Here is a 23402-nt window from a genome sequence, read left to right as displayed (position 1 = left end):
CCAAAACCCACACCCTTGCGTTTCCAGGGACTCCCCTTAGCCAGCTGGGCAGAAAACCCAGCATGTTTCAAACAAGCTGACAGACAAGCGGGAGAGGACTCACGGGCAGACGGCTTCCCTCAGGTCTCGGGTGGAGCTCTGGGACCACAGCAGCAACAGGCCATCCCAGTCCCTGGGCTCAGCAGCGCCCTCATTCTCACGCCGGCGGCTCTGCCCTGAGGGGAGCAGGAAGGTCACCAACTGCCGCAGGCGGACCTCACGCCCCTCCCACTTATGGAGCCTGACCTCCCCCGGCCCCACCCCTTCCCCTACCCCAGCAGGACGAGAGCTCCTCTTCCCCTGGCTTCTAACGTGAGGCCCGGCCCTGGGCCCCGATTGGGCACTGCCCCAGTCCGGAGCCAATCACAGTGGCCAAGGAGGTGGAAGGCACCGATTGGCCAGGGCCAGGTCATGTGACCATACTCCCCAGGAAACTCAAATATTACCAAGATTCCCTAAGAAACCAATGAACAAAATTATCCAGTAAAGGCAAACCGTACTTTTTAATGAGGCCAAAGTCACAGAAAAAAAAAAAAAAAAGCTTCACAATGAAGTGCTCAAGGAAGCTACAAAATACACTTTCAAAAAAGTTTAGTAGTTTTTTTAATAGGGTGACGGAGAGCTATACCTATCCCATATATGTGAATTTAGGTTTAAACTAGATTTCCCTTGGCTATTTTATAAGACAAAAAAACCCACATCACCCCCTTTTACTCCCCTCCACACCCAAAAAGTGTTTTAATCTATTGAATTTTTGTGTCCTCAGTTGTGTCTGATTCACGGCAACTCACGATCTCTACACAGCCAGGCTCTTCCGTCCATGGAATTCAGGGCAATTTTTTCTGTCACAGTAAATGCCCACCCTGGGTGATCCAAACGGAAGGGCTCAGAGGCTCCTGAGAGACTAACTCCTTTCAGCTGAGCACAGAGCTGGCTCCTCACTGGGATGCCTGTGGCCTGGGGCTCCCAGAGGGGAGAGCAGCACTCGCCCCACCGTGTGGTCACTGCTGGAAGTGCAGGCTGCTCCTCACTCCCCCTTGACAGTGTCCCTGAGGGCAGAACAGTGTGAAGTTAATCAAGGTGGAAACGCAAACTCCAATGCAAGCAAACTTCCCTCAAGGTCTCCAATACCACTCAGGAACAGGGTATTGGAAACTGCAGGGGATGACATGAATGAAGATGGAGACTTGACACCTTACACCGAGTTCACTTCCAGTTATCCCTAGACAAACATTCCATGAAAACTTGTCACAAATCTAGAGGAACAATGAGCCGAAACCGGACACGTGCTTTGAGTCTTCACACACAAAACTAAAAGGCAGTCCACAAAAAAAACCAGGAGAATACAGTGGACTTTGCAAAATCAAAGATATCTACTGTGGGAAAGACCTCAGTACAAAAGCAAAAGACAGGTCACACATCGCGAGACGAATGAGTGGAAACACAAAGCTTATCAAGGATGTGTCTCCAAACAGACAAAGAACACCAACACAACAAGCCTGTGAAAACTAGGGAAAGGTCTGAAGGGACACCAGACTGAGGAAGACACACACAGAGTATCCCGGATGATGTCCAGCACTGAGGGCCTGAAGAATCAACAGTCTAGTTGTACCTCCTCAGGCCTGTGTGACCCTGGGTGAGGCCTCTGTTTCCCGGTGGCTCTGAGAGATGGACAGGGAGGAAGGGGAAGAGAAATCACTTGCATTTCTAATACTCACAGCAAAGTCTTCCAATGAGAAGGGAATTATCACCCCCACTGACAATGCCATTCACTGAAGTGATCCCCACGGGTCCATCTAACCCAGAAGGGAAGGAAGGACCTGTTCTCACAAAACGGCGAGAGATGGAAGAAGGAAGATCAAGCCCACACCAATCCCTGGAAAGAGAAGCTGTGCTCAGGGCTTGAAAGAATTCCTATTTGGAAAATGATATCCCAGCCCCACAAGGCAATCCACAGCTTCGATGCTATTCCTCCCAAAATGCCAATGCATTTTCGCACCCAACCAAGAATTGCAAAAGGGGTACGGAAACAGAAAAGAGCCTAAATTGTCAATACAATCCGACGAAAAAGCCCCGATACGGACATCCAAGGTTGTGTGAAAGGAAATTAGACGACCAAACTAGGATCCTCAGGAGAGTATCGGAGAAGGCAATGGCGACCCACTCCAGTACTCTTGCCTGGAAAATGCCCTGGACGGAGGAGCCTGGTAGGCTGCAGGCCATGGGGTCGCGCAGAGTCAGACACGACTGAAGTGACTTAGCCGCAGCAGCAGCAGCAGGAGCCGGACAGTATGCTATTGGGAATACAACAACACACACAGATCCAGATCGATGGAATAAAGTTGAGGGTCCAGACACAGACCCCAGCATCCATGCTCAACTCATCTCTGACACAGAAGGGGAGAATATCCAAATGGGAACAAGAAAGCCTCTTCAATACATGTCCATGGGAAAACCAGACAGCTACATCTGAAGAACGCTATTGGTTTTGATCTCAGACCACCTCAATATCGGGGAAAACCTCACCCTAAAGGCTGATGTCATGAGATAGCTAGAAAGAAGCGTAGGTCAAAGGCTCCTTAACATCAGAGTCTCCTTGCCATTTGCTGGGCGGAGGTAGAAATGGGTCTCTTCAAGTAAGGGAAAGAGGTACACGAAGTACACCAATGGGTTTCCATCCAATGGAACCTCTTCACAACAGAGAAGCTAAGCAAGCATTCACAAATGCAAAAGAGAGGAAACGGAACACGAGAGACTCCTTGCAAGTGGTGTATCTGAGAAGGGGTTCATATGGAAAGAGACGAAGAATGCACAGCACTCAGATTCCAAGAAACACCACCACCACCCTTGACCCTTCCCCCATGACCAACTCCGACCTAAAGCCTTTCTCTCCCTCTAACCTATCCCTAAAACATAACCCTCATCTAATCATATACATGTGCATTCCTAGCATCCATCCGTCCACACACGAGAGAGAAAGAGGAAGACACAGACTGAATTGAGAAAGGAAAAGAGAGGGACACAGCCAGAGAGAGACACGGAACCAAAGAGAGGAAAGGAGTCGATGGTCCAGACTTTTCATCAATCTGTCTCGAAGGTAGAAGCAATGACAGCGCCCATCCACCCCAGAAGGGGGAAAAGGACGGAAGGTTTGGAGAGGAAAAGACAAGAACGCAGGGAGCCATTAGAAGCTCAGCCACCCGCAGAAGCCGAGCTGGGACACTTGAACAGAATCTCAATGGAAACAGAGGACCAGAAAGTTGGCCACTCTTTTCTATAAGAGAGGGAGACCTTCGAGTCTTCCTTTCGGTCCTCCAACTTGGATGCGGGGTCTCAAAACAGTCAGGAGGGGGAGTGCCTTTTCCTGGGTACCACGGCACATCCAGGCCTCGTTCTGCCCCATTCTGTGCTGTGTCAGCCCAGGAAGGAATCTTTCTTTCTGAAGTCTCAGCGCACACGCTCCACGTGATATCGGCCCCAGGTGGAAAGGCATGGAGCTGCTCGTAGGCCGACAGACCTAGGAAGCAGATGGGAGAATGACCGCCACTCTGCAGATGGAGAGACTGGGGAAACCCTGAGGGGCATATGCTTGTCCAGGGCCACACCACTTATGAGAAGAAGGAGCCTGGTCTGAGAGCAGCGGGGCCCTCGGAGCTCAGGCCCTGGCTGCACCCAGGCCTCCCCAGGGCTGTCGGCTGGGCTGGGTGGGTGTCACTGTGCCTGCACATGGCTTAAGGGTGGTGGTCGAGCAGTCAGAAACCCAGGGATTCGCTTGGGAAGTTTTGGGGAAGGGACCTCAGCACGAACCCCAGGAAATGATGTCACCTGCCGGCAACAGAACCCAACAGAACCCGCAACCCGGGTATCCAGGCCTCGAGAGCGGAGAGGAGCCCCCAGCCAGATCACTTGCTGCCGAGATGTTCTGCTGTTTGCCCCTGCCCAGAGGCCGGGGCCTCAGGAGAGCTCACAGGCAGTGTGCGTGGGCACCCTGTCGACGTTGGCTCAGGGCACCCCCGAGACGCCTCTGGCCCTTTGCCCGGAGAAACAGAAAGGTAACACGGGGAGCCCCAGGCCGGGCCAGGCCACCTCTCCCATGCCACCCGGAAACACCGGGTCCTTTGCCTGTGTGTGTGGATGCGGGTTTCTCGGGGTGTGTCTCCCTCAAGGAAGCCCAGGTGGATGTGGGGTCAGAAGCCTGCGGACAAGTTGTGTCCACACCCCAGGGGAGAGCATGCTGGGCGGGATGGGGAGAGTGCGGGCAGGGCCGGCCGCCCAGGCTGACCTCACACCCTCAGGTGGGTCTCTTTCCTCCCGGGTGGGGATCTGAGCAGACACACGTCTCTGACCCTTCTGGGCAGAGAAGTTCGAGCAGGCCGAAGCAGCGGCTCCACTGGCCAGGCCCAGCTCGGAAAACTCCCAGCATGGCTGGCTGACGGTCACTGTCGTTGCAGAGCTTCCCACGTGATGAGGCCGAGGACGGGGACACCCCATCCAGCTCCCGGAGGGAGGGGTCGGAGCACCACCCCCCCGCCCGTGAGGCCCAGTGCAGGCTCCAGGTGAGCGTGCCCACGGAGGCATCAGCCCCACCGGGGGCGAAGCGGAGGCGGGGAAGGCCTGCTGCCGAGACACCGCCCAGGATACACCCGGCGGCCCAGTCTGAGGCTGCCACGGAGCTCAGCACACCCGGCTCCGACCCAGAGTCCCGAGAACCCCGGCCTCTGAGGCAGCAGGAGGACCTGGAGCCCAGCACGCCAGAGCACAGAGGTGAGGACGCTGGGGCTGGTGTACGGGAGTGTGTGCGGAGGGGGTGCTGAGCTACACAGGGACGAGTCCCCGAAAGCTGCTGCTGGGCCTGCAGCAAGCGCTGGCCTCACACCCCCCGCCCCCCATCTTGCACACTTCAGTCCCAAAAGACATCCGACCCTGGGTATTCTTTGGGAATCTCTTGGAAGCTTTCTGTCCCGGGATACGCACATGCCAAGGCTGGCCTGCGGGCAAACGATGCTTCTCCCACAGCTCTAGCACTGGCCTCCAACTGGAACCAGGCTCCACTTCCCAGACCTGTCCCTACAGAGGTGGTGGCTCCAGGTGCAGGACCCAGGGATCCACCGAGGGCAGATGGAGAACCGAGACTTGCCCTCGCAGAGACACCAGGCCAGCTGGGTACTGGCCAGCACACCGGGCAGATCGGATCTCCGTGCCTGCAGGACCCCCAGCCCCAGGCACTGATGTCCCACCCCCTCAGCCAGAACCTCCACCTCCACGTGCACCTCTACCTGCTCGGCCTTTGGCAGGAGAACCCGAGGCAGAGGAGGAGTCACCGCCTCGGCAGGGAGAGCCTGCCCTGGCTCCCGCGCAACACCCAGACGCCCACGATGACTCACCCACCCCTGCAGGGAGAACGAGCCCCCGCTCTGGACAGAGACCCAGAGCCCTTGCCGGAAACACCACGTCCAGGGGAGCGGTCGGCTCTGCAGCCTCCATCCCTGTCTGCTCACCGTGGACGCCGTCAACTCGGTCTGCCCCCAGGGGACATGGAGTTCCTTTCCCCCGAACTGCTTTGCATTTGGTTTGTTTCCACCTTTCTGGTGATGTTTTCTTTTTTGCGTGGTTTCCTGTATTTTTGTTGGTTAAGTTGGGATTAGTAAACTTTTTCATCATTGTTGCAATTTGGGAACACTGTTGTGTAACTCTGGTGATACTGTGTTACCATCACCACTTTGTAGTTTCAGACCCGTTCCATCTTTATGCCCCACCCCCCAACAAAGCCTGGATTCAAGGCAAGCACGCCCTGTTCATCCCTCCGCCCGATCCTGAACACAATTTCATCTTTTCCTTCTGCATTCCTTCCTATATTCTTGGTGTCCCCAATCAATGACTCTCAGTGAAATGACTGAAGGAGTTTTTTTCGGACGCTCCACCTACTGTAAGACTCCACTGGAGAGTTCTCATGTTTATGTCCTTTGAACTAGCCTTTGATAGCTGAAAGGACGTTGTACGTCCTTTCAAGATACCATGTGCCAAACGAAGCCCTTTTGGCAAATGCCATCATTATCTCCAGGCAGGCATTGCTGTTTGAAGGGTGCCATCTCAGCCAGAAGGCAGAGGCTGAGCTCCTCTTGTTGCACCAGCTCCCAAAAGAAGCCAAGAAAGGGAGCTGGAACAACAAACCACCCCAACGCCCAGGAAAGCGTTCTTCATGACAGAAGGCTAGAAAATGACCCAACATCCTTGTGGCCCAGAACCCCTCTAGAAATTCACTGTTCCATAAAAAAGAGAAACAGATGGGAAGTTCCAAGGAGAGGCAATGCCCATGGCCAGTGTATTTTAGAGACGGCCTGACCGCTCCGGGGAAGACACGCACTGACAGAACCCCTTGGGAAACAGCCGTGATAGTCCTCACTGTCGTAAGGGATTCCTCTGGGGACAACCTGCCCTGGGCACCACACGAGGGAGCAGACCGGCTTCTCTTCCTCTGCCCCCACACCATTCACTCATGAAGGCAGCTCAGGTGTTCTCATGCCCTGCCTGCCTGCCTGCCTGGCTCATCCGTGAGCTGTGACCACCTCCAGGACAGGACTCCACCTTCTGCTCTCTGTGTACCGTGAATCTGCACACAGTGGGCTTTCAGAACCTTAGGAGACTTGAGCCATTCCCACTCGAGCCAGAACCCTCCCCAGGAAGGAAAACAGCTGTGGAGTCCTTTTGGCCCCAGCACTGGTTCCGAAACCCTGGCGGCTCCTAGAGCCTCTACGGTGTGAAGAGGGAGGTCCCTTTTGACAGAGCTTTCCGGCCGTCAGATCTAAGCTGCTGTTTCACTGTCAGCTGTGTCTCTTCCGTTGCAGTGTTGCAGGTGGGCCACGCTGCTCCAAAGGAGCTCACAAGCTGAGTTTCAAGGGAGGTATTGAGAGGACAGGGATGGCTACAACGTGCTGCAAACTGAGTGAGGGTCCCCACAATCCTCAGCAAAGGTGTGTGGTGTGCAAGTGGGGAGTAGAGGGCCCCCAAGTTCCAAAGGAAGGGAGGTACTCGGGAGCTAAAGCCCTTGGCTGCTGTGGTAGCAGCTGCAGATGGCAGCTCGTCCACAGTGCACTTCGAATGAGGTCATATGAGCGGGACTCTGGAAATGGCTCCGAAATCCAGAGAAAGGGGTCAGGGTATGTGGGAATCCGGCGGGGGTGGGGGGTGGATGAAGGAAGGTGTCCTTCCTCTCTCCAGTGCAATTTGGTTTGGTGAGTCTCAAAGCTACCAGATGGCACTTCCCAAGTCAGGCCCCCGCAGGAATCAGGGTGGGCTGCATGCCTCGGCCCCTGCCACAGGGACAAGCCACACCAGTGGCCTCCCTGAGCTCCAATGGCCGGATCTGGGGGTTCTGTCTGGGTGCACACCTGCTTGTTCTGGCCAAGTTCCCCGCTTCTCTGAGCACCAGCTTCAACCTCTCGAATGAGGACATCGATTGCTACCTTGGCACGTTACTCTCTTCATCCTGTGAAGACTCATTAGGCTTATCCTACAATTACTAGCTGGCCCGAGGAGATATCTCCTGAATCCAGATTAAGCTGGAGTCTCCCAGGCTCATCTGGCATGTCTTCCCTGAAGTCTGCCAAAACCCACACCCTTGCGTTTCCAGGGACTCCCCTTAGCCAGCTGGGCAGAAAACCCAGCATGTTTCAAACAAGCTGACAGACAAGCGGGAGAGGACTCACGGGCAGACGGCTTCCCTCAGGTCTCGGGTGGAGCTCTGGGACCACAGCAGCAACAGGCCATCCCAGTCCCTGGGCTCAGCAGCGCCCTCATTCTCACGCCGGCGGCTCTGCCCTGAGGGGAGCAGGAAGGTCACCAACTGCCGCAGGCGGACCTCACGCCCCTCCCACTTATGGAGCCTGACCTCCCCCGGCCCCACCCCTTCCCCTACCCCAGCAGGACGAGAGCTCCTCTTCCCCTGGCTTCTAACGTGAGGCCCGGCCCTGGGCCCCGATTGGGCACTGCCCCAGTCCGGAGCCAATCACAGTGGCCAAGGAGGTGGAAGGCACCGATTGGCCAGGGCCAGGTCATGTGACCATACTCCCCAGGAAACTCAAATATTACCAAGATTCCCTAAGAAACCAATGAACAAAATTATCCAGTAAAGGCAAACCGTACTTTTTAATGAGGCCAAAGTCACAGAAAAAAAAAAAAAAAAAAGCTTCACAATGAAGTGCTCAAGGAAGCTACAAAATACACTTTCAAAAAAGTTTAGTAGTTTTTTTAATAGGGTGACGGAGAGCTATACCTATCCCATATATGTGAATTTAGGTTTAAACTAGATTTCCCTTGGCTATTTTATAAGACAAAAAAACCCACATCACCCCCTTTTACTCCCCCCCACACCCAAAAAGTGTTTTAATCTATTGAATTTTTGTGTCCTCAGTTGTGTCTGATTCACGGCAACTCACGATCTCTACACAGCCAGGCTCTTCCGTCCATGGAATTCAGGGCAATTTTTTCTGTCACAGTAAATGCCCACCCTGGGTGATCCAAACGGAAGGGCTCAGAGGCTCCTGAGAGACTAACTCCTTTCAGCTGAGCACAGAGCTGGCTCCTCACTGGGATGCCTGTGGCCTGGGGCTCCCAGAGGGGAGAGCAGCACTCGCCCCACCGTGTGGTCACTGCTGGAAGTGCAGGCTGCTCCTCACTCCCCCTTGACAGTGTCCCTGAGGGCAGAACAGTGTGAAGTTAATCAAGGTGGAAACGCAAACTCCAATGCAAGCAAACTTCCCTCAAGGTCTCCAATACCACTCAGGAACAGGGTATTGGAAACTGCAGGGGATGACATGAATGAAGATGGAGACTTGACACCTTACACCGAGTTCACTTCCAGTTATCCCTAGACAAACATTCCATGAAAACTTGTCACAAATCTAGAGGAACAATGAGCCGAAACCGGACACGTGCTTTGAGTCTTCACACACAAAACTAAAAGGCAGTCCACAAAAAAAACCAGGAGAATACAGTGGACTTTGCAAAATCAAAGATATCTACTGTGGGAAAGACCTCAGTACAAAAGCAAAAGACAGGTCACACATCGCGAGACGAATGAGTGGAAACACAAAGCTTATCAAGGATGTGTCTCCAAACAGACAAAGAACACCAACACAACAAGCCTGTGAAAACTAGGGAAAGGTCTGAAGGGACACCAGACTGAGGAAGACACACACAGAGTATCCCGGATGATGTCCAGCACTGAGGGCCTGAAGAATCAACAGTCTAGTTGTACCTCCTCAGGCCTGTGTGACCCTGGGTGAGGCCTCTGTTTCCCGGTGGCTCTGAGAGATGGACAGGGAGGAAGGGGAAGAGAAATCACTTGCATTTCTAATACTCACAGCAAAGTCTTCCAATGAGAAGGGAATTATCACCCCCACTGACAATGCCATTCACTGAAGTGATCCCCACGGGTCCATCTAACCCAGAAGGGAAGGAAGGACCTGTTCTCACAAAACGGCGAGAGATGGAAGAAGGAAGATCAAGCCCACACCAATCCCTGGAAAGAGAAGCTGTGCTCAGGGCTTGAAAGAATTCCTATTTGGAAAATGATATCCCAGCCCCACAAGGCAATCCACAGCTTCGATGCTATTCCTCCCAAAATGCCAATGCATTTTCGCACCCAACCAAGAATTGCAAAAGGGGTACGGAAACAGAAAAGAGCCTAAATTGTCAATACAATCTGACGAAAAAGCCCCGATACGGACATCCAAGGTTGTGTGAAAGGAAATTAGACGACCAAACTAGGATCCTCAGGAGAGTATCGGAGAAGGCAATGGCGACCCACTCCAGTACTCTTGCCTGGAAAATGCCCTGGACGGAGGAGCCTGGTAGGCTGCAGGCCATGGGGTCGCGCAGAGTCAGACACGACTGAAGTGACTTAGCCGCAGCAGCAGCAGCAGGAGCCGGACAGTATGCTATTGGGAATACAACAACACACACAGATCCAGATCGATGGAATAAAGTTGAGGGTCCAGACACAGACCCCAGCATCCATGCTCAACTCATCTCTGACACAGAAGGGGAGAATATCCAAATGGGAACAAGAAAGCCTCTTCAATACATGTCCATGGGAAAACCAGACAGCTACATCTGAAGAACGCTATTGGTTTTGATCTCAGACCACCTCAATATCGGGGAAAACCTCACCCTAAAGGCTGATGTCATGAGATAGCTAGAAAGAAGCGTAGGTCAAAGGCTCCTTAACATCAGAGTCTCCTTGCCATTTGCTGGGCGGAGGTAGAAATGGGTCTCTTCAAGTAAGGGAAAGAGGTACACGAAGTACACCAATGGGTTTCCATCCAATGGAACCTCTTCACAACAGAGAAGCTAAGCAAGCATTCACAAATGCAAAAGAGAGGAAACGGAACACGAGAGACTCCTTGCAAGTGGTGTATCTGAGAAGGGGTTCATATGGAAAGAGACGAAGAATGCACAGCACTCAGATTCCAAGAAACACCACCACCACCCTTGACCCTTCCCCCATGACCAACTCCGACCTAAAGCCTTTCTCTCCCTCTAACCTATCCCTAAAACATAACCCTCATCTAATCATATACATGTGCATTCCTAGCATCCATCCGTCCACACACGAGAGAGAAAGAGGAAGACACAGACTGAATTGAGAAAGGAAAAGAGAGGGACACAGCCAGAGAGAGACACGGAACCAAAGAGAGGAAAGGAGTCGATGGTCCAGACTTTTCATCAATCTGTCTCGAAGGTAGAAGCAATGACAGCGCCCATCCACCCCAGAAGGGGGAAAAGGACGGAAGGTTTGGAGAGGAAAAGACAAGAACGCAGGGAGCCATTAGAAGCTCAGCCACCCGCAGAAGCCGAGCTGGGACACTTGAACAGAATCTCAATGGAAACAGAGGACCAGAAAGTTGGCCACTCTTTTCTATAAGAGAGGGAGACCTTCGAGTCTTCCTTTCGGTCCTCCAACTTGGATGCGGGGTCTCAAAACAGTCAGGAGGGGGAGTGCCTTTTCCTGGGTACCACGGCACATCCAGGCCTCGTTCTGCCCCATTCTGTGCTGTGTCAGCCCAGGAAGGAATCTTTCTTTCTGAAGTCTCAGCGCACACGCTCCACGTGATATCGGCCCCAGGTGGAAAGGCATGGAGCTGCTCGTAGGCCGACAGACCTAGGAAGCAGATGGGAGAATGACCGCCACTCTGCAGATGGAGAGACTGGGGAAACCCTGAGGGGCATATGCTTGTCCAGGGCCACACCACTTATGAGAAGAAGGAGCCTGGTCTGAGAGCAGCGGGGCCCTCGGAGCTCAGGCCCTGGCTGCACCCAGGCCTCCCCAGGGCTGTCGGCTGGGCTGGGTGGGTGTCACTGTGCCTGCACATGGCTTAAGGGTGGTGGTCGAGCAGTCAGAAACCCAGGGATTCGCTTGGGAAGTTTTGGGGAAGGGACCTCAGCACGAACCCCAGGAAATGATGTCACCTGCCGGCAACAGAACCCAACAGAACCCGCAACCCGGGTATCCAGGCCTCGAGAGCGGAGAGGAGCCCCCAGCCAGATCACTTGCTGCCGAGATGTTCTGCTGTTTGCCCCTGCCCAGAGGCCGGGGCCTCAGGAGAGCTCACAGGCAGTGTGCGTGGGCACCCTGTCGACGTTGGCTCAGGGCACCCCCGAGACGCCTCTGGCCCTTTGCCCGGAGAAACAGAAAGGTAACACGGGGAGCCCCAGGCCGGGCCAGGCCACCTCTCCCATGCCACCCGGAAACACCGGGTCCTTTGCCTGTGTGTGTGGATGCGGGTTTGTCGGGGTGTGTCTCCCTCAAGGAAGCCCAGGTGGATGTGGGGTCAGAAGCCTGCGGACAAGTTGTGTCCACACCCCAGGGGAGAGCATGCTGGGCGGGATGGGGAGAGTGCGGGCAGGGCCGGCCGCCCAGGCTGACCTCACACCCTCAGGTGGGTCTCTTTCCTCCCGGGTGGGGATCTGAGCAGACACACGTCTCTGACCCTTCTGGGCAGAGAAGTTCGAGCAGGCCGAAGCAGCGGCTCCACTGGCCAGGCCCAGCTCGGAAAACTCCCAGCATGGCTGGCTGACGGTCACTGTCGTTGCAGAGCTTCCCACGTGATGAGGCCGAGGACGGGGACACCCCATCCAGCTCCCGGAGGGAGGGGTCGGAGCACCACCCCCCCGCCCGTGAGGCCCAGTGCAGGCTCCAGGTGAGCGTGCCCACGGAGGCATCAGCCCCACCGGGGGCGAAGCGGAGGCGGGGAAGGCCTGCTGCCGAGACACCGCCCAGGATACACCCGGCGGCCCAGTCTGAGGCTGCCACGGAGCTCAGCACACCCGGCTCCGACCCAGAGTCCCGAGAACCCCGGCCTCTGAGGCAGCAGGAGGACCTGGAGCCCAGCACGCCAGAGCACAGAGGTGAGGACGCTGGGGCTGGTGTACGGGAGTGTGTGCGGAGGGGGTGCTGAGCTACACAGGGACGAGTCCCCGAAAGCTGCTGCTGGGCCTGCAGCAAGCGCTGGCCTCACACCCCCCGCCCCCCATCTTGCACACTTCAGTCCCAAAAGACATCCGACCCTGGGTATTCTTTGGGAATCTCTTGGAAGCTTTCTGTCCCGGGATACGCACATGCCAAGGCTGGCCTGCGGGCAAACGATGCTTCTCCCACAGCTCTAGCACTGGCCTCCAACTGGAACCAGGCTCCACTTCCCAGACCTGTCCCTACAGAGGTGGTGGCTCCAGGTGCAGGACCCAGGGATCCACCGAGGGCAGATGGAGAACCGAGACTTGCCCTCGCAGAGACACCAGGCCAGCTGGGTACTGGCCAGCACACCGGGCAGATCGGATCTCCGTGCCTGCAGGACCCCCAGCCCCAGGCACTGATGTCCCACCCCCTCAGCCAGAACCTCCACCTCCACGTGCACCTCTACCTGCTCGGCCTTTGGCAGGAGAACCCGAGGCAGAGGAGGAGTCACCGCCTCGGCAGGGAGAGCCTGCCCTGGCTCCCGCGCAACACCCAGACGCCCACGATGACTCACCCACCCCTGCAGGGAGAACGAGCCCCCGCTCTGGACAGAGACCCAGAGCCCTTGCCGGAAACACCACGTCCAGGGGAGCGGTCGGCTCTGCAGCCTCCATCCCTGTCTGCTCACCGTGGACGCCGTCAACTCGGTCTGCCCCCAGGGGACATGGAGTTCCTTTCCCCCGAACTGCTTTGCATTTGGTTTGTTTCCACCTTTCTGGTGATGTTTTCTTTTTTGCGTGGTTTCCTGTATTTTTGTTGGTTAAGTTGGGATTAGTAAACTTTTTCATCATTGTTGCAATTTGGGAACACTGTTGTGTAACTCTGGTGATACTGTGTTACCATCACCACTTTGTAGTTTCAGACCCGTTCCATCTTTATGCCCCACCCCCCAACAAAGCCTGGATTCAAGGCAAGCACGCCCTGTTCATCCCTCTGCCCGATCCTGAACACAATTTCATCTTTTCCTTCTGCATTCCTTCCTATATTCTTGGTGTCCCCAATCAATGACTCTCAGTGAAATGACTGAAGGAGTTTTTTTCGGACGCTCCACCTACTGTAAGACTCCACTGGAGAGTTCTCATGTTTATGTCCTTTGAACTAGCCTTTGATAGCTGAAAGGACGTTGTACGTCCTTTCAAGATACCATGTGCCAAACGAAGCCCTTTTGGCAAATGCCATCATTATCTCCAGGCAGGCATTGCTGTTTGAAGGGTGCCATCTCAGCCAGAAGGCAGAGGCTGAGCTCCTCTTGTTGCACCAGCTCCCAAAAGAAGCCAAGAAAGGGAGCTGGAACAACAAACCACCCCAACGCCCAGGAAAGCGTTCTTCATGACAGAAGGCTAGAAAATGACCCAACATCCTTGTGGCCCAGAACCCCTCTAGAAATTCACTGTTCCATAAAAAAGAGAAACAGATGGGAAGTTCCAAGGAGAGGCAATGCCCATGGCCAGTGTATTTTAGAGACGGCCTGACCGCTCCGGGGAAGACACGCACTGACAGAACCCCTTGGGAAACAGCCGTGATAGTCCTCACTGTCGTAAGGGATTCCTCTGGGGACAACCTGCCCTGGGCACCACACGAGGGAGCAGACCGGCTTCTCTTCCTCTGCCCCCACACCATTCACTCATGAAGGCAGCTCAGGTGTTCTCATGCCCTGCCTGCCTGCCTGCCTGGCTCATCCGTGAGCTGTGACCACCTCCAGGACAGGACTCCACCTTCTGCTCTCTGTGTACCGTGAATCTGCACACAGTGGGCTTTCAGAACCTTAGGAGACTTGAGCCATTCCCACTCGAGCCAGAACCCTCCCCAGGAAGGAAAACAGCTGTGGAGTCCTTTTGGCCCCAGCACTGGTTCCGAAACCCTGGCGGCTCCTAGAGCCTCTACGGTGTGAAGAGGGAGGTCCCTTTTGACAGAGCTTTCCGGCCGTCAGATCTAAGCTGCTGTTTCACTGTCAGCTGTGTCTCTTCCGTTGCAGTGTTGCAGGTGGGCCACGCTGCTCCAAAGGAGCTCACAAGCTGAGTTTCAAGGGAGGTATTGAGAGGACAGGGATGGCTACAATGTGCTGCAAACTGAGTGAGGGTCCCCACAATCCTCAGCAAAGGTGTGTGGTGTGCAAGTGGGGAGTAGAGGGCCCCCAAGTTCCAAAGGAAGGGAGGTACTCGGGAGCTAAAGCCCTTGGCTGCTGTGGTAGCAGCTGCAGATGGCAGCTCGTCCACAGTGCACTTCAAATGAGGTCATATGAGCGGGACTCTGGAAATGGCTCCGAAATCCAGAGAAAGGGGTCAGGGTATGTGGGAATCCGGCGGGGGTGGGGGGTGGATGAAGGAAGGTGTCCTTCCTCTCTCCAGTGCAATTTGGTTTGGTGAGTCTCAAAGCTACCAGATGGCACTTCCCAAGTCAGGCCCCCGCAGGAATCAGGGTGGGCTGCATGCCTCGGCCCCTGCCACAGGGACAAGCCACACCAGTGGCCTCCCTGAGCTCCAATGGCCGGATCTGGGGGTTCTGTCTGGGTGCACACCTGCTTGTTCTGGCCAAGTTCCCCGCTTCTCTGAGCACCAGCTTCAACCTCTCGAATGAGGACATCGATTGCTACCTTGGCACGTTACTCTCTTCATCCTGTGAAGACTCATTAGGCTTATCCTACAATTACTAGCTGGCCCGAGGAGATATCTCCTGAATCCAGATTAAGCTGGAGTCTCCCAGGCTCATCTGGCATGTCTTCCCTGAAGTCTGCCAAAACCCACACCCTTGCGTTTCCAGGGACTCCCCTTAGCCAGCTGGGCAGAAAACCCAGCATGTTTCAAACAAGCTGACAGACAAGCGGGAGAGGACTCACGGGCAGACGGCTTCCCTCAGGTCTCGGGTGGAGCTCTGGGACCACAGCAGCAACAGGCCATCCCAGTCCCTGGGCTCAGCAGCGCCCTCATTCTCACGCCGGCGGCTCTGCCCTGAGGGGAGCAGGAAGGTCACCAACTGCCGCAGGCGGACCTCACGCCCCTCCCACTTATGGAGCCTGACCTCCCCCGGCCCCACCCCTTCCCCTACCCCAGCAGGACGAGAGCTCCTCTTCCCCTGGCTTCTAACGTGAGGCCCGGCCCTGGGCCCCGATTGGGCACTGCCCCAGTCCGGAGCCAATCACAGTGGCCAAGGAGGTGGAAGGCACCGATTGGCCAGGGCCAGGTCATGTGACCATACTCCCCAGGAAACTCAAATATTACCAAGATTCCCTAAGAAACCAATGAACAAAATTATCCAGTAAAGGCAAACCGTACTTTTTAATGAGGCCAAAGTCACAGAAAAAAAAAAAAAAAAAAGCTTCACAATGAAGTGCTCAAGGAAGCTACAAAATAAACTTTCAAAAAAGTTTAGTAGTTTTTTTAATAGGGTGACGGAGAGCTATACCTATCCCATATATGTGAATTTAGGTTTAAACTAGATTTCCCTTGGCTATTTTATAAGACAAAAAAACCCACATCACCCCCTTTTACTCCCCCCCACACCCAAAAAGTGTTTTAATCTATTGAATTTTTGTGTCCTCAGTTGTGTCTGATTCACGGCAACTCACGATCTCTACACAGCCAGGCTCTTCCGTCCATGGAATTCAGGGCAATTTTTTCTGTCACAGTAAATGCCCACCCTGGGTGATCCAAACGGAAGGGCTCAGAGGCTCCTGAGAGACTAACTCCTTTCAGCTGAGCACAGAGCTGGCTCCTCACTGGGATGCCTGTGGCCTGGGGCTCCCAGAGGGGAGAGCAGCACTCGCCCCACCGTGTGGTCACTGCTGGAAGTGCAGGCTGCTCCTCACTCCCCCTTGACAGTGTCCCTGAGGGCAGAACAGTGTGAAGTTAATCAAGGTGGAAACGCAAACTCCAATGCAAGCAAACTTCCCTCAAGGTCTCCAATACCACTCAGGAACAGGGTATTGGAAACTGCAGGGGATGACATGAATGAAGATGGAGACTTGACACCTTACACCGAGTTCACTTCCAGTTATCCCTAGACAAACATTCCATGAAAACTTGTCACAAATCTAGAGGAACAATGAGCCGAAACCGGACACGTGCTTTGAGTCTTCACACACAAAACTAAAAGGCAGTCCACAAAAAAAACCAGGAGAATACAGTGGACTTTGCAAAATCAAAGATATCTACTGTGGGAAAGACCTCAGTACAAAAGCAAAAGACAGGTCACACATCGCGAGACGAATGAGTGGAAACACAAAGCTTATCAAGGATGTGTCTCCAAACAGACAAAGAACACCAACACAACAAGCCTGTGAAAACTAGGGAAAGGTCTGAAGGGACACCAGACTGAGGAAGACACACACAGAGTATCCCGGATGATGTCCAGCACTGAGGGCCTGAAGAATCAACAGTCTAGTTGTACCTCCTCAGGCCTGTGTGACCCTGGGTGAGGCCTCTGTTTCCCGGTGGCTCTGAGAGATGGACAGGGAGGAAGGGGAAGAGAAATCACTTGCATTTCTAATACTCACAGCAAAGTCTTCCAATGAGAAGGGAATTATCACCCCCACTGACAATGCCATTCACTGAAGTGATCCCCACGGGTCCATCTAACCCAGAAGGGAAGGAAGGACCTGTTCTCACAAAACGGCGAGAGATGGAAGAAGGAAGATCAAGCCCACACCAATCCCTGGAAAGAGAAGCTGTGCTCAGGGCTTGAAAGAATTCCTATTTGGAAAATGATATCCCAGCCCCACAAGGCAATCCACAGCTTCGATGCTATTCCTCCCAAAATGCCAATGCATTTTCGCACCCAACCAAGAATTGCAAAAGGGGTACGGAAACAGAAAAGAGCCTAAATTGTCAATACAATCCGACGAAAAAGCCCCGATACGGACATCCAAGGTTGTGTGAAAGGAAATTAGACGACCAAACTAGGATCCTCAGGAGAGTATCGGAGAAGGCAATGGCGACCCACTCCAGTACTCTTGCCTGGAAAATGCCCTGGACGGAGGAGCCTGGTAGGCTGCAGGCCATGGGGTCGCGCAGAGTCAGACACGACTGAGGTGACTTAGCCGCAGCAGCAGCAGCAGGAGCCGGACAGTATGCTATTGGGAATACAACAACACACACAGATCCAGATCGATGGAATAAAGTTGAGGGTCCAGACACAGACCCCAGCATCCATGCTCAACTCATCTCTGACACAGAAGGGGAGAATATCCAAATGGGAACAAGAAAGCCTCTTCAATACATGTCCATGGGAAAACCAGACAGCTACATCTGAAGAACGCTATTGGTTTTGATCTCAGACCACCTCAATATCGGGGAAAACCTCACCCTAAAGGCTGATGTCATGAGATAGCTAGAAAGAAGCGTAGGTCAAAGGCTCCTTAACATCAGAGTCTCCTTGCCATTTGCTGGGCGGAGGTAGAAATGGGTCTCTTCAAGTAAGGGAAAGAGGTACACGAAGTACACCAATGGGTTTCCATCCAATGGAACCTCTTCACAACAGAGAAGCTAAGCAAGCATTCACAAATGCAAAAGAGAGGAAACGGAACACGAGAGACTCCTTGCAAGTGGTGTATCTGAGAAGGGGTTCATATGGAAAGAGACGAAGAATGCACAGCACTCAGATTCCAAGAAACACCACCACCACCCTTGACCCTTCCCCCATGACCAACTCCGACCTAAAGCCTTTCTCTCCCTCTAACCTATCCCTAAAACATAACCCTCATCTAATCATATACATGTGCATTCCTAGCATCCATCCGTCCACACACGAGAGAGAAAGAGGAAGACACAGACTGAATTGAGAAAGGAAAAGAGAGGGACACAGCCAGAGAGAGACACGGAACCAAAGAGAGGAAAGGAGTCGATGGTCCAGACTTTTCATCAATCTGTCTCGAAGGTAGAAGCAATGACAGCGCCCATCCACCCCAGAAGGGGGAAAAGGACGGAAGGTTTGGAGAGGAAAAGACAAGAACGCAGGGAGCCATTAGAAGCTCAGCCACCCGCAGAAGCCGAGCTGGGACACTTGAACAGAATCTCAATGGAAACAGAGGACCAGAAAGTTGGCCACTCTTTTCTATAAGAGAGGGAGACCTTCGAGTCTTCCTTTCGGTCCTCCAACTTGGATGCGGGGTCTCAAAACAGTCAGGAGGGGGAGTGCCTTTTCCTGGGTACCACGGCACATCCAGGCCTCGTTCTGCCCCATTCTGTGCTGTGTCAGCCCAGGAAGGAATCTTTCTTTCTGAAGTCTCAGCGCACACGCTCCACGTGATATCGGCCCCAGGTGGAAAGGCATGGAGCTGCTCGTAGGCCGACAGACCTAGGAAGCAGATGGGAGAATGACCGCCACTCTGCAGATGGAGAGACTGGGGAAACCCTGAGGGGCATATGCTTGTCCAGGGCCACACCACTTATGAGAAGAAGGAGCCTGGTCTGAGAGCAGCGGGGCCCTCGGAGCTCAGGCCCTGGCTGCACCCAGGCCTCCCCAGGGCTGTCGGCTGGGCTGGGTGGGTGTCACTGTGCCTGCACATGGCTTAAGGGTGGTGGTCGAGCAGTCAGAAACCCAGGGATTCGCTTGGGAAGTTTTGGGGAAGGGACCTCAGCACGAACCCCAGGAAATGATGTCACCTGCCGGCAACAGAACCCAACAGAACCCGCAACCCGGGTATCCAGGCCTCGAGAGCGGAGAGGAGCCCCCAGCCAGATCACTTGCTGCCGAGATGTTCTGCTGTTTGCCCCTGCCCAGAGGCCGGGGCCTCAGGAGAGCTCACAGGCAGTGTGCGTGGGCACCCTGTCGACGTTGGCTCAGGGCACCCCCGAGACGCCTCTGGCCCTTTGCCCGGAGAAACAGAAAGGTAACACGGGGAGCCCCAGGCCGGGCCAGGCCACCTCTCCCATGCCACCCGGAAACACCGGGTCCTTTGCCTGTGTGTGTGGATGCGGGTTTCTCGGGGTGTGTCTCCCTCAAGGAAGCCCAGGTGGATGTGGGGTCAGAAGCCTGCGGACAAGTTGTGTCCACACCCCAGGGGAGAGCATGCTGGGCGGGATGGGGAGAGTGCGGGCAGGGCCGGCCGCCCAGGCTGACCTCACACCCTCAGGTGGGTCTCTTTCCTCCCGGGTGGGGATCTGAGCAGACACACGTCTCTGACCCTTCTGGGCAGAGAAGTTCGAGCAGGCCGAAGCAGCGGCTCCACTGGCCAGGCCCAGCTCGGAAAACTCCCAGCATGGCTGGCTGACGGTCACTGTCGTTGCAGAGCTTCCCACGTGATGAGGCCGAGGACGGGGACACCCCATCCAGCTCCCGGAGGGAGGGGTCGGAGCACCACCCCCCCGCCCGTGAGGCCCAGTGCAGGCTCCAGGTGAGCGTGCCCACGGAGGCATCAGCCCCACCGGGGGCGAAGCGGAGGCGGGGAAGGCCTGCTGCCGAGACACCGCCCAGGATACACCCGGCGGCCCAGTCTGAGGCTGCCACGGAGCTCAGCACACCCGGCTCCGACCCAGAGTCCCGAGAACCCCGGCCTCTGAGGCAGCAGGAGGACCTGGAGCCCAGCACGCCAGAGCACAGAGGTGAGGACGCTGGGGCTGGTGTACGGGAGTGTGTGCGGAGGGGGTGCTGAGCTACACAGGGACGAGTCCCCGAAAGCTGCTGCTGGGCCTGCAGCAAGCGCTGGCCTCACACCCCCCGCCCCCCATCTTGCACACTTCAGTCCCAAAAGACATCCGACCCTGGGTATTCTTTGGGAATCTCTTGGAAGCTTTCTGTCCCGGGATACGCACATGCCAAGGCTGGCCTGCGGGCAAACGATGCTTCTCCCACAGCTCTAGCACTGGCCTCCAACTGGAACCAGGCTCCACTTCCCAGACCTGTCCCTACAGAGGTGGTGGCTCCAGGTGCAGGACCCAGGGATCCACCGAGGGCAGATGGAGAACCGAGACTTGCCCTCGCAGAGACACCAGGCCAGCTGGGTACTGGCCAGCACACCGGGCAGATCGGATCTCCGTGCCTGCAGGACCCCCAGCCCCAGGCACTGATGTCCCACCCCCTCAGCCAGAACCTCCACCTCCACGTGCACCTCTACCTGCTCGGCCTTTGGCAGGAGAACCCGAGGCAGAGGAGGAGTCACCGCCTCGGCAGGGAGAGCCTGCCCTGGCTCCCGCGCAACACCCAGACGCCCACGATGACTCACCCACCCCTGCAGGGAGAACGAGCCCCCGCTCTGGACAGAGACCCAGAGCCCTTGCCGGAAACACCACGTCCAGGGGAGCGGTCGGCTCTGCAGCCTCCATCCCTGTCTGCTCACCGTGGACGCCGTCAACTCGGTCTGCCCCCAGGGGACATGGAGTTCCTTTCCCCCGAACTGCTTTGCATTTGGTTTGTTTCCACCTTTCTGGTGATGTTTTCTTTTTTGCGTGGTTTCCTGTATTTTTGTTGGTTAAGTTGGGATTAGTAAACTTTTTCATCATTGTTGCAATTTGGGAACACTGTTGTGTAACTCTGGTGATACTGTGTTACCATCACCACTTTGTAGTTTCAGACCCGTTCCATCTTTATGCCCCACCCCCCAACAAAGCCTGGATTCAAGGCAAGCACGCCCTGTTCATCCCTCCGCCCGATCCTGAACACAATTTCATCTTTTCCTTCTGCATTCCTTCCTATATTCTTGGTGTCCCCAATCAATGACTCTCAGTGAAATGACTGAAGGAGTTTTTTTCGGACGCTCCACCTACTGTAAGACTCCACTGGAGAGTTCTCATGTTTATGTCCTTTGAACTAGCCTTTGATAGCTGAAAGGACGTTGTACGTCCTTTCAAGATACCATGTGCCAAACGAAGCCCTTTTGGCAAATGCCATCATTATCTCCAGGCAGGCATTGCTGTTTGAAGGGTGCCATCTCAGCCAGAAGGCAGAGGCTGAGCTCCTCTTGTTGCACCAGCTCCCAAAAGAAGCCAAGAAAGGGAGCTGGAACAACAAACCACCCCAACGCCCAGGAAAGCGTTCTTCATGACAGAAGGCTAGAAAATGACCCAACATCCTTGTGGCCCAGAACCCCTCTAGAAATTCACTGTTCCATAAAAAAGAGAAACAGATGGGAAGTTCCAAGGAGAGGCAATGCCCATGGCCAGTGTATTTTAGAGACGGCCTGACCGCTCCGGGGAAGACACGCACTGACAGAACCCCTTGGGAAACAGCCGTGATAGTCCTCACTGTCGTAAGGGATTCCTCTGGGGACAACCTGCCCTGGGCACCACACGAGGGAGCAGACCGGCTTCTCTTCCTCTGCCCCCACACCATTCACTCATGAAGGCAGCTCAGGTGTTCTCATGCCCTGCCTGCCTGCCTGCCTGGCTCATCCGTGAGCTGTGACCACCTCCAGGACAGGACTCCACCTTCTGCTCTCTGTGTACCGTGAATCTGCACACAGTGGGCTTTCAGAACCTTAGGAGACTTGAGCCATTCCCACTCGAGCCAGAACCCTCCCCAGGAAGGAAAACAGCTGTGGAGTCCTTTTGGCCCCAGCACTGGTTCCGAAACCCTGGCGGCTCCTAGAGCCTCTACGGTGTGAAGAGGGAGGTCCCTTTTGACAGAGCTTTCCGGCCGTCAGATCTAAGCTGCTGTTTCACTGTCAGCTGTGTCTCTTCCGTTGCAGTGTTGCAGGTGGGCCACGCTGCTCCAAAGGAGCTCACAAGCTGAGTTTCAAGGGAGGTATTGAGAGGACAGGGATGGCTACAATGTGCTGCAAACTGAGTGAGGGTCCCCACAATCCTCAGCAAAGGTGTGTGGTGTGCAAGTGGGGAGTAGAGGGCCCCCAAGTTCCAAAGGAAGGGAGGTACTCGGGAGCTAAAGCCCTTGGCTGCTGTGGTAGCAGCTGCAGATGGCAGCTCGTCCACAGTGCACTTCGAATGAGGTCATATGAGCGGGACTCTGGAAATGGCTCCGAAATCCAGAGAAAGGGGTCAGGGTATGTGGGAATCCGGCGGGGGTGGGGGGTGGATGAAGGAAGGTGTCCTTCCTCTCTCCAGTGCAATTTGGTTTGGTGAGTCTCAAAGCTACCAGATGGCACTTCCCAAGTCAGGCCCCCGCAGGAATCAGGGTGGGCTGCATGCCTCGGCCCCTGCCACAGGGACAAGCCACACCAGTGGCCTCCCTGAGCTCCAATGGCCGGATCTGGGGGTTCTGTCTGGGTGCACACCTGCTTGTTCTGGCCAAGTTCCCCGCTTCTCTGAGCACCAGCTTCAACCTCTCGAATGAGGACATCGATTGCTACCTTGGCACGTTACTCTCTTCATCCTGTGAAGACTCATTAGGCTTATCCTACAATTACTAGCTGGCCCGAGGAGATATCTCCTGAATCCAGATTAAGCTGGAGTCTCCCAGGCTCATCTGGCATGTCTTCCCTGAAGTCTGCCAAAACCCACACCCTTGCGTTTCCAGGGACTCCCCTTAGCCAGCTGGGCAGAAAACCCAGCATGTTTCAAACAAGCTGACAGACAAGCGGGAGAGGACTCACGGGCAGACGGCTTCCCTCAGGTCTCGGGTGGAGCTCTGGGACCACAGCAGCAACAGGCCATCCCAGTCCCTGGGCTCAGCAGCGCCCTCATTCTCACGCCGGCGGCTCTGCCCTGAGGGGAGCAGGAAGGTCACCAACTGCCGCAGGCGGACCTCACGCCCCTCCCACTTATGGAGCCTGACCTCCCCCGGCCCCACCCCTTCCCCTACCCCAGCAGGACGAGAGCTCCTCTTCCCCTGGCTTCTAACGTGAGGCCCGGCCCTGGGCCCCGATTGGGCACTGCCCCAGTCCGGAGCCAATCACAGTGGCCAAGGAGGTGGAAGGCACCGATTGGCCAGGGCCAGGTCATGTGACCATACTCCCCAGGAA

General features: G+C 55.1%; 4 protein-coding genes across 7 annotated transcripts in view; 3 read left to right on the top strand and 1 right to left on the bottom strand.

The window, feature by feature from the left end:
• The window catches only part of LOC145517344 (uncharacterized), a 325418-nt gene that overhangs the window by 170126 nt on the left and 131890 nt on the right, over positions 1–23402 (bottom strand). For 2 of the 4 annotated variants that reach the window (XR_014061969.1, XR_014061984.1), the window contains exon 1: positions 104–297. The gene's annotated coding sequence lies outside the window, so the exon portion shown is untranslated. Of the gene's footprint in view, positions 1–103; positions 298–830; positions 1089–6331; positions 6925–7427; positions 7526–7745; positions 7940–8474; positions 8733–10974; positions 11201–15389; positions 15502–16118; positions 16377–23033 lie in introns of those variants that run through there. The other 2 variants (XR_014061980.1, XR_014061966.1) reach the window with 2 other exon arrangements.
• LOC145517168 (uncharacterized) lies at positions 1724–5708 on the top strand. The gene is made up of 3 exons (XM_081519432.1): positions 1724–4091; positions 4491–4803; positions 5056–5708. The coding sequence occupies exons 1-3, from the start codon at positions 3855–3857 to the stop codon at positions 5682–5684; spliced, it is 1179 nt and encodes a 392-aa protein (XP_081375558.1). The 5' UTR covers positions 1724–3854; the 3' UTR covers positions 5685–5708.
• LOC145517120 (uncharacterized) lies at positions 11395–13349 on the top strand. The gene is made up of 3 exons (XM_081519381.1): positions 11395–11735; positions 12135–12447; positions 12700–13349. The coding sequence occupies exons 1-3, from the start codon at positions 11499–11501 to the stop codon at positions 13326–13328; spliced, it is 1179 nt and encodes a 392-aa protein (XP_081375507.1). The 5' UTR covers positions 11395–11498; the 3' UTR covers positions 13329–13349.
• Positions 19202–20996, top strand: LOC145517232 (uncharacterized). Its single transcript, XM_081519503.1, has 3 exons — positions 19202–19379; positions 19779–20091; positions 20344–20996. The coding sequence occupies exons 1-3, from the start codon at positions 19245–19247 to the stop codon at positions 20970–20972; spliced, it is 1077 nt and encodes a 358-aa protein (XP_081375629.1). The 5' UTR covers positions 19202–19244; the 3' UTR covers positions 20973–20996.

This window comes from Giraffa tippelskirchi, chromosome 8 (genome assembly GCF_054371585.1).
Source record: "Giraffa tippelskirchi isolate mGirTip1 chromosome 8, T2T-mGirTip1v1.2.pri, whole genome shotgun sequence".
In the NCBI taxonomy this organism is placed as follows: Eukaryota; Metazoa; Chordata; class Mammalia; order Artiodactyla; family Giraffidae; genus Giraffa; species Giraffa tippelskirchi.
Note: the sequence above shows the minus strand (reverse complement) of the source record. Positions and strands in the feature narration are given on the sequence as shown.

Bases quoted from the DNA above. Each gene is read 5' to 3' on its own strand.
- LOC145517168 (XM_081519432.1), top strand. From the start codon at position 3,855: ATGATGTCACCTGCCGGCAACAGAACCCAACAGAACCCGCAACCCGGG. The intron at 4,092-4,490 runs GTAACACGGGGA...CTGTCGTTGCAG, and splicing joins TTGCCCGGAGAAACAGAAAG to AGCTTCCCACGTGATGAGGC. The intron at 4,804-5,055 runs GTGAGGACGCTG...CTTCTCCCACAG, and splicing joins CAGCACGCCAGAGCACAGAG to CTCTAGCACTGGCCTCCAAC.
- LOC145517120 (XM_081519381.1), top strand. From the start codon at position 11,499: ATGATGTCACCTGCCGGCAACAGAACCCAACAGAACCCGCAACCCGGG. The intron at 11,736-12,134 runs GTAACACGGGGA...CTGTCGTTGCAG, and splicing joins TTGCCCGGAGAAACAGAAAG to AGCTTCCCACGTGATGAGGC. The intron at 12,448-12,699 runs GTGAGGACGCTG...CTTCTCCCACAG, and splicing joins CAGCACGCCAGAGCACAGAG to CTCTAGCACTGGCCTCCAAC.
- LOC145517232 (XM_081519503.1), top strand. From the start codon at position 19,245: ATGTTCTGCTGTTTGCCCCTGCCCAGAGGCCGGGGCCTCAGGAGAGCT. The intron at 19,380-19,778 runs GTAACACGGGGA...CTGTCGTTGCAG, and splicing joins TTGCCCGGAGAAACAGAAAG to AGCTTCCCACGTGATGAGGC. The intron at 20,092-20,343 runs GTGAGGACGCTG...CTTCTCCCACAG, and splicing joins CAGCACGCCAGAGCACAGAG to CTCTAGCACTGGCCTCCAAC.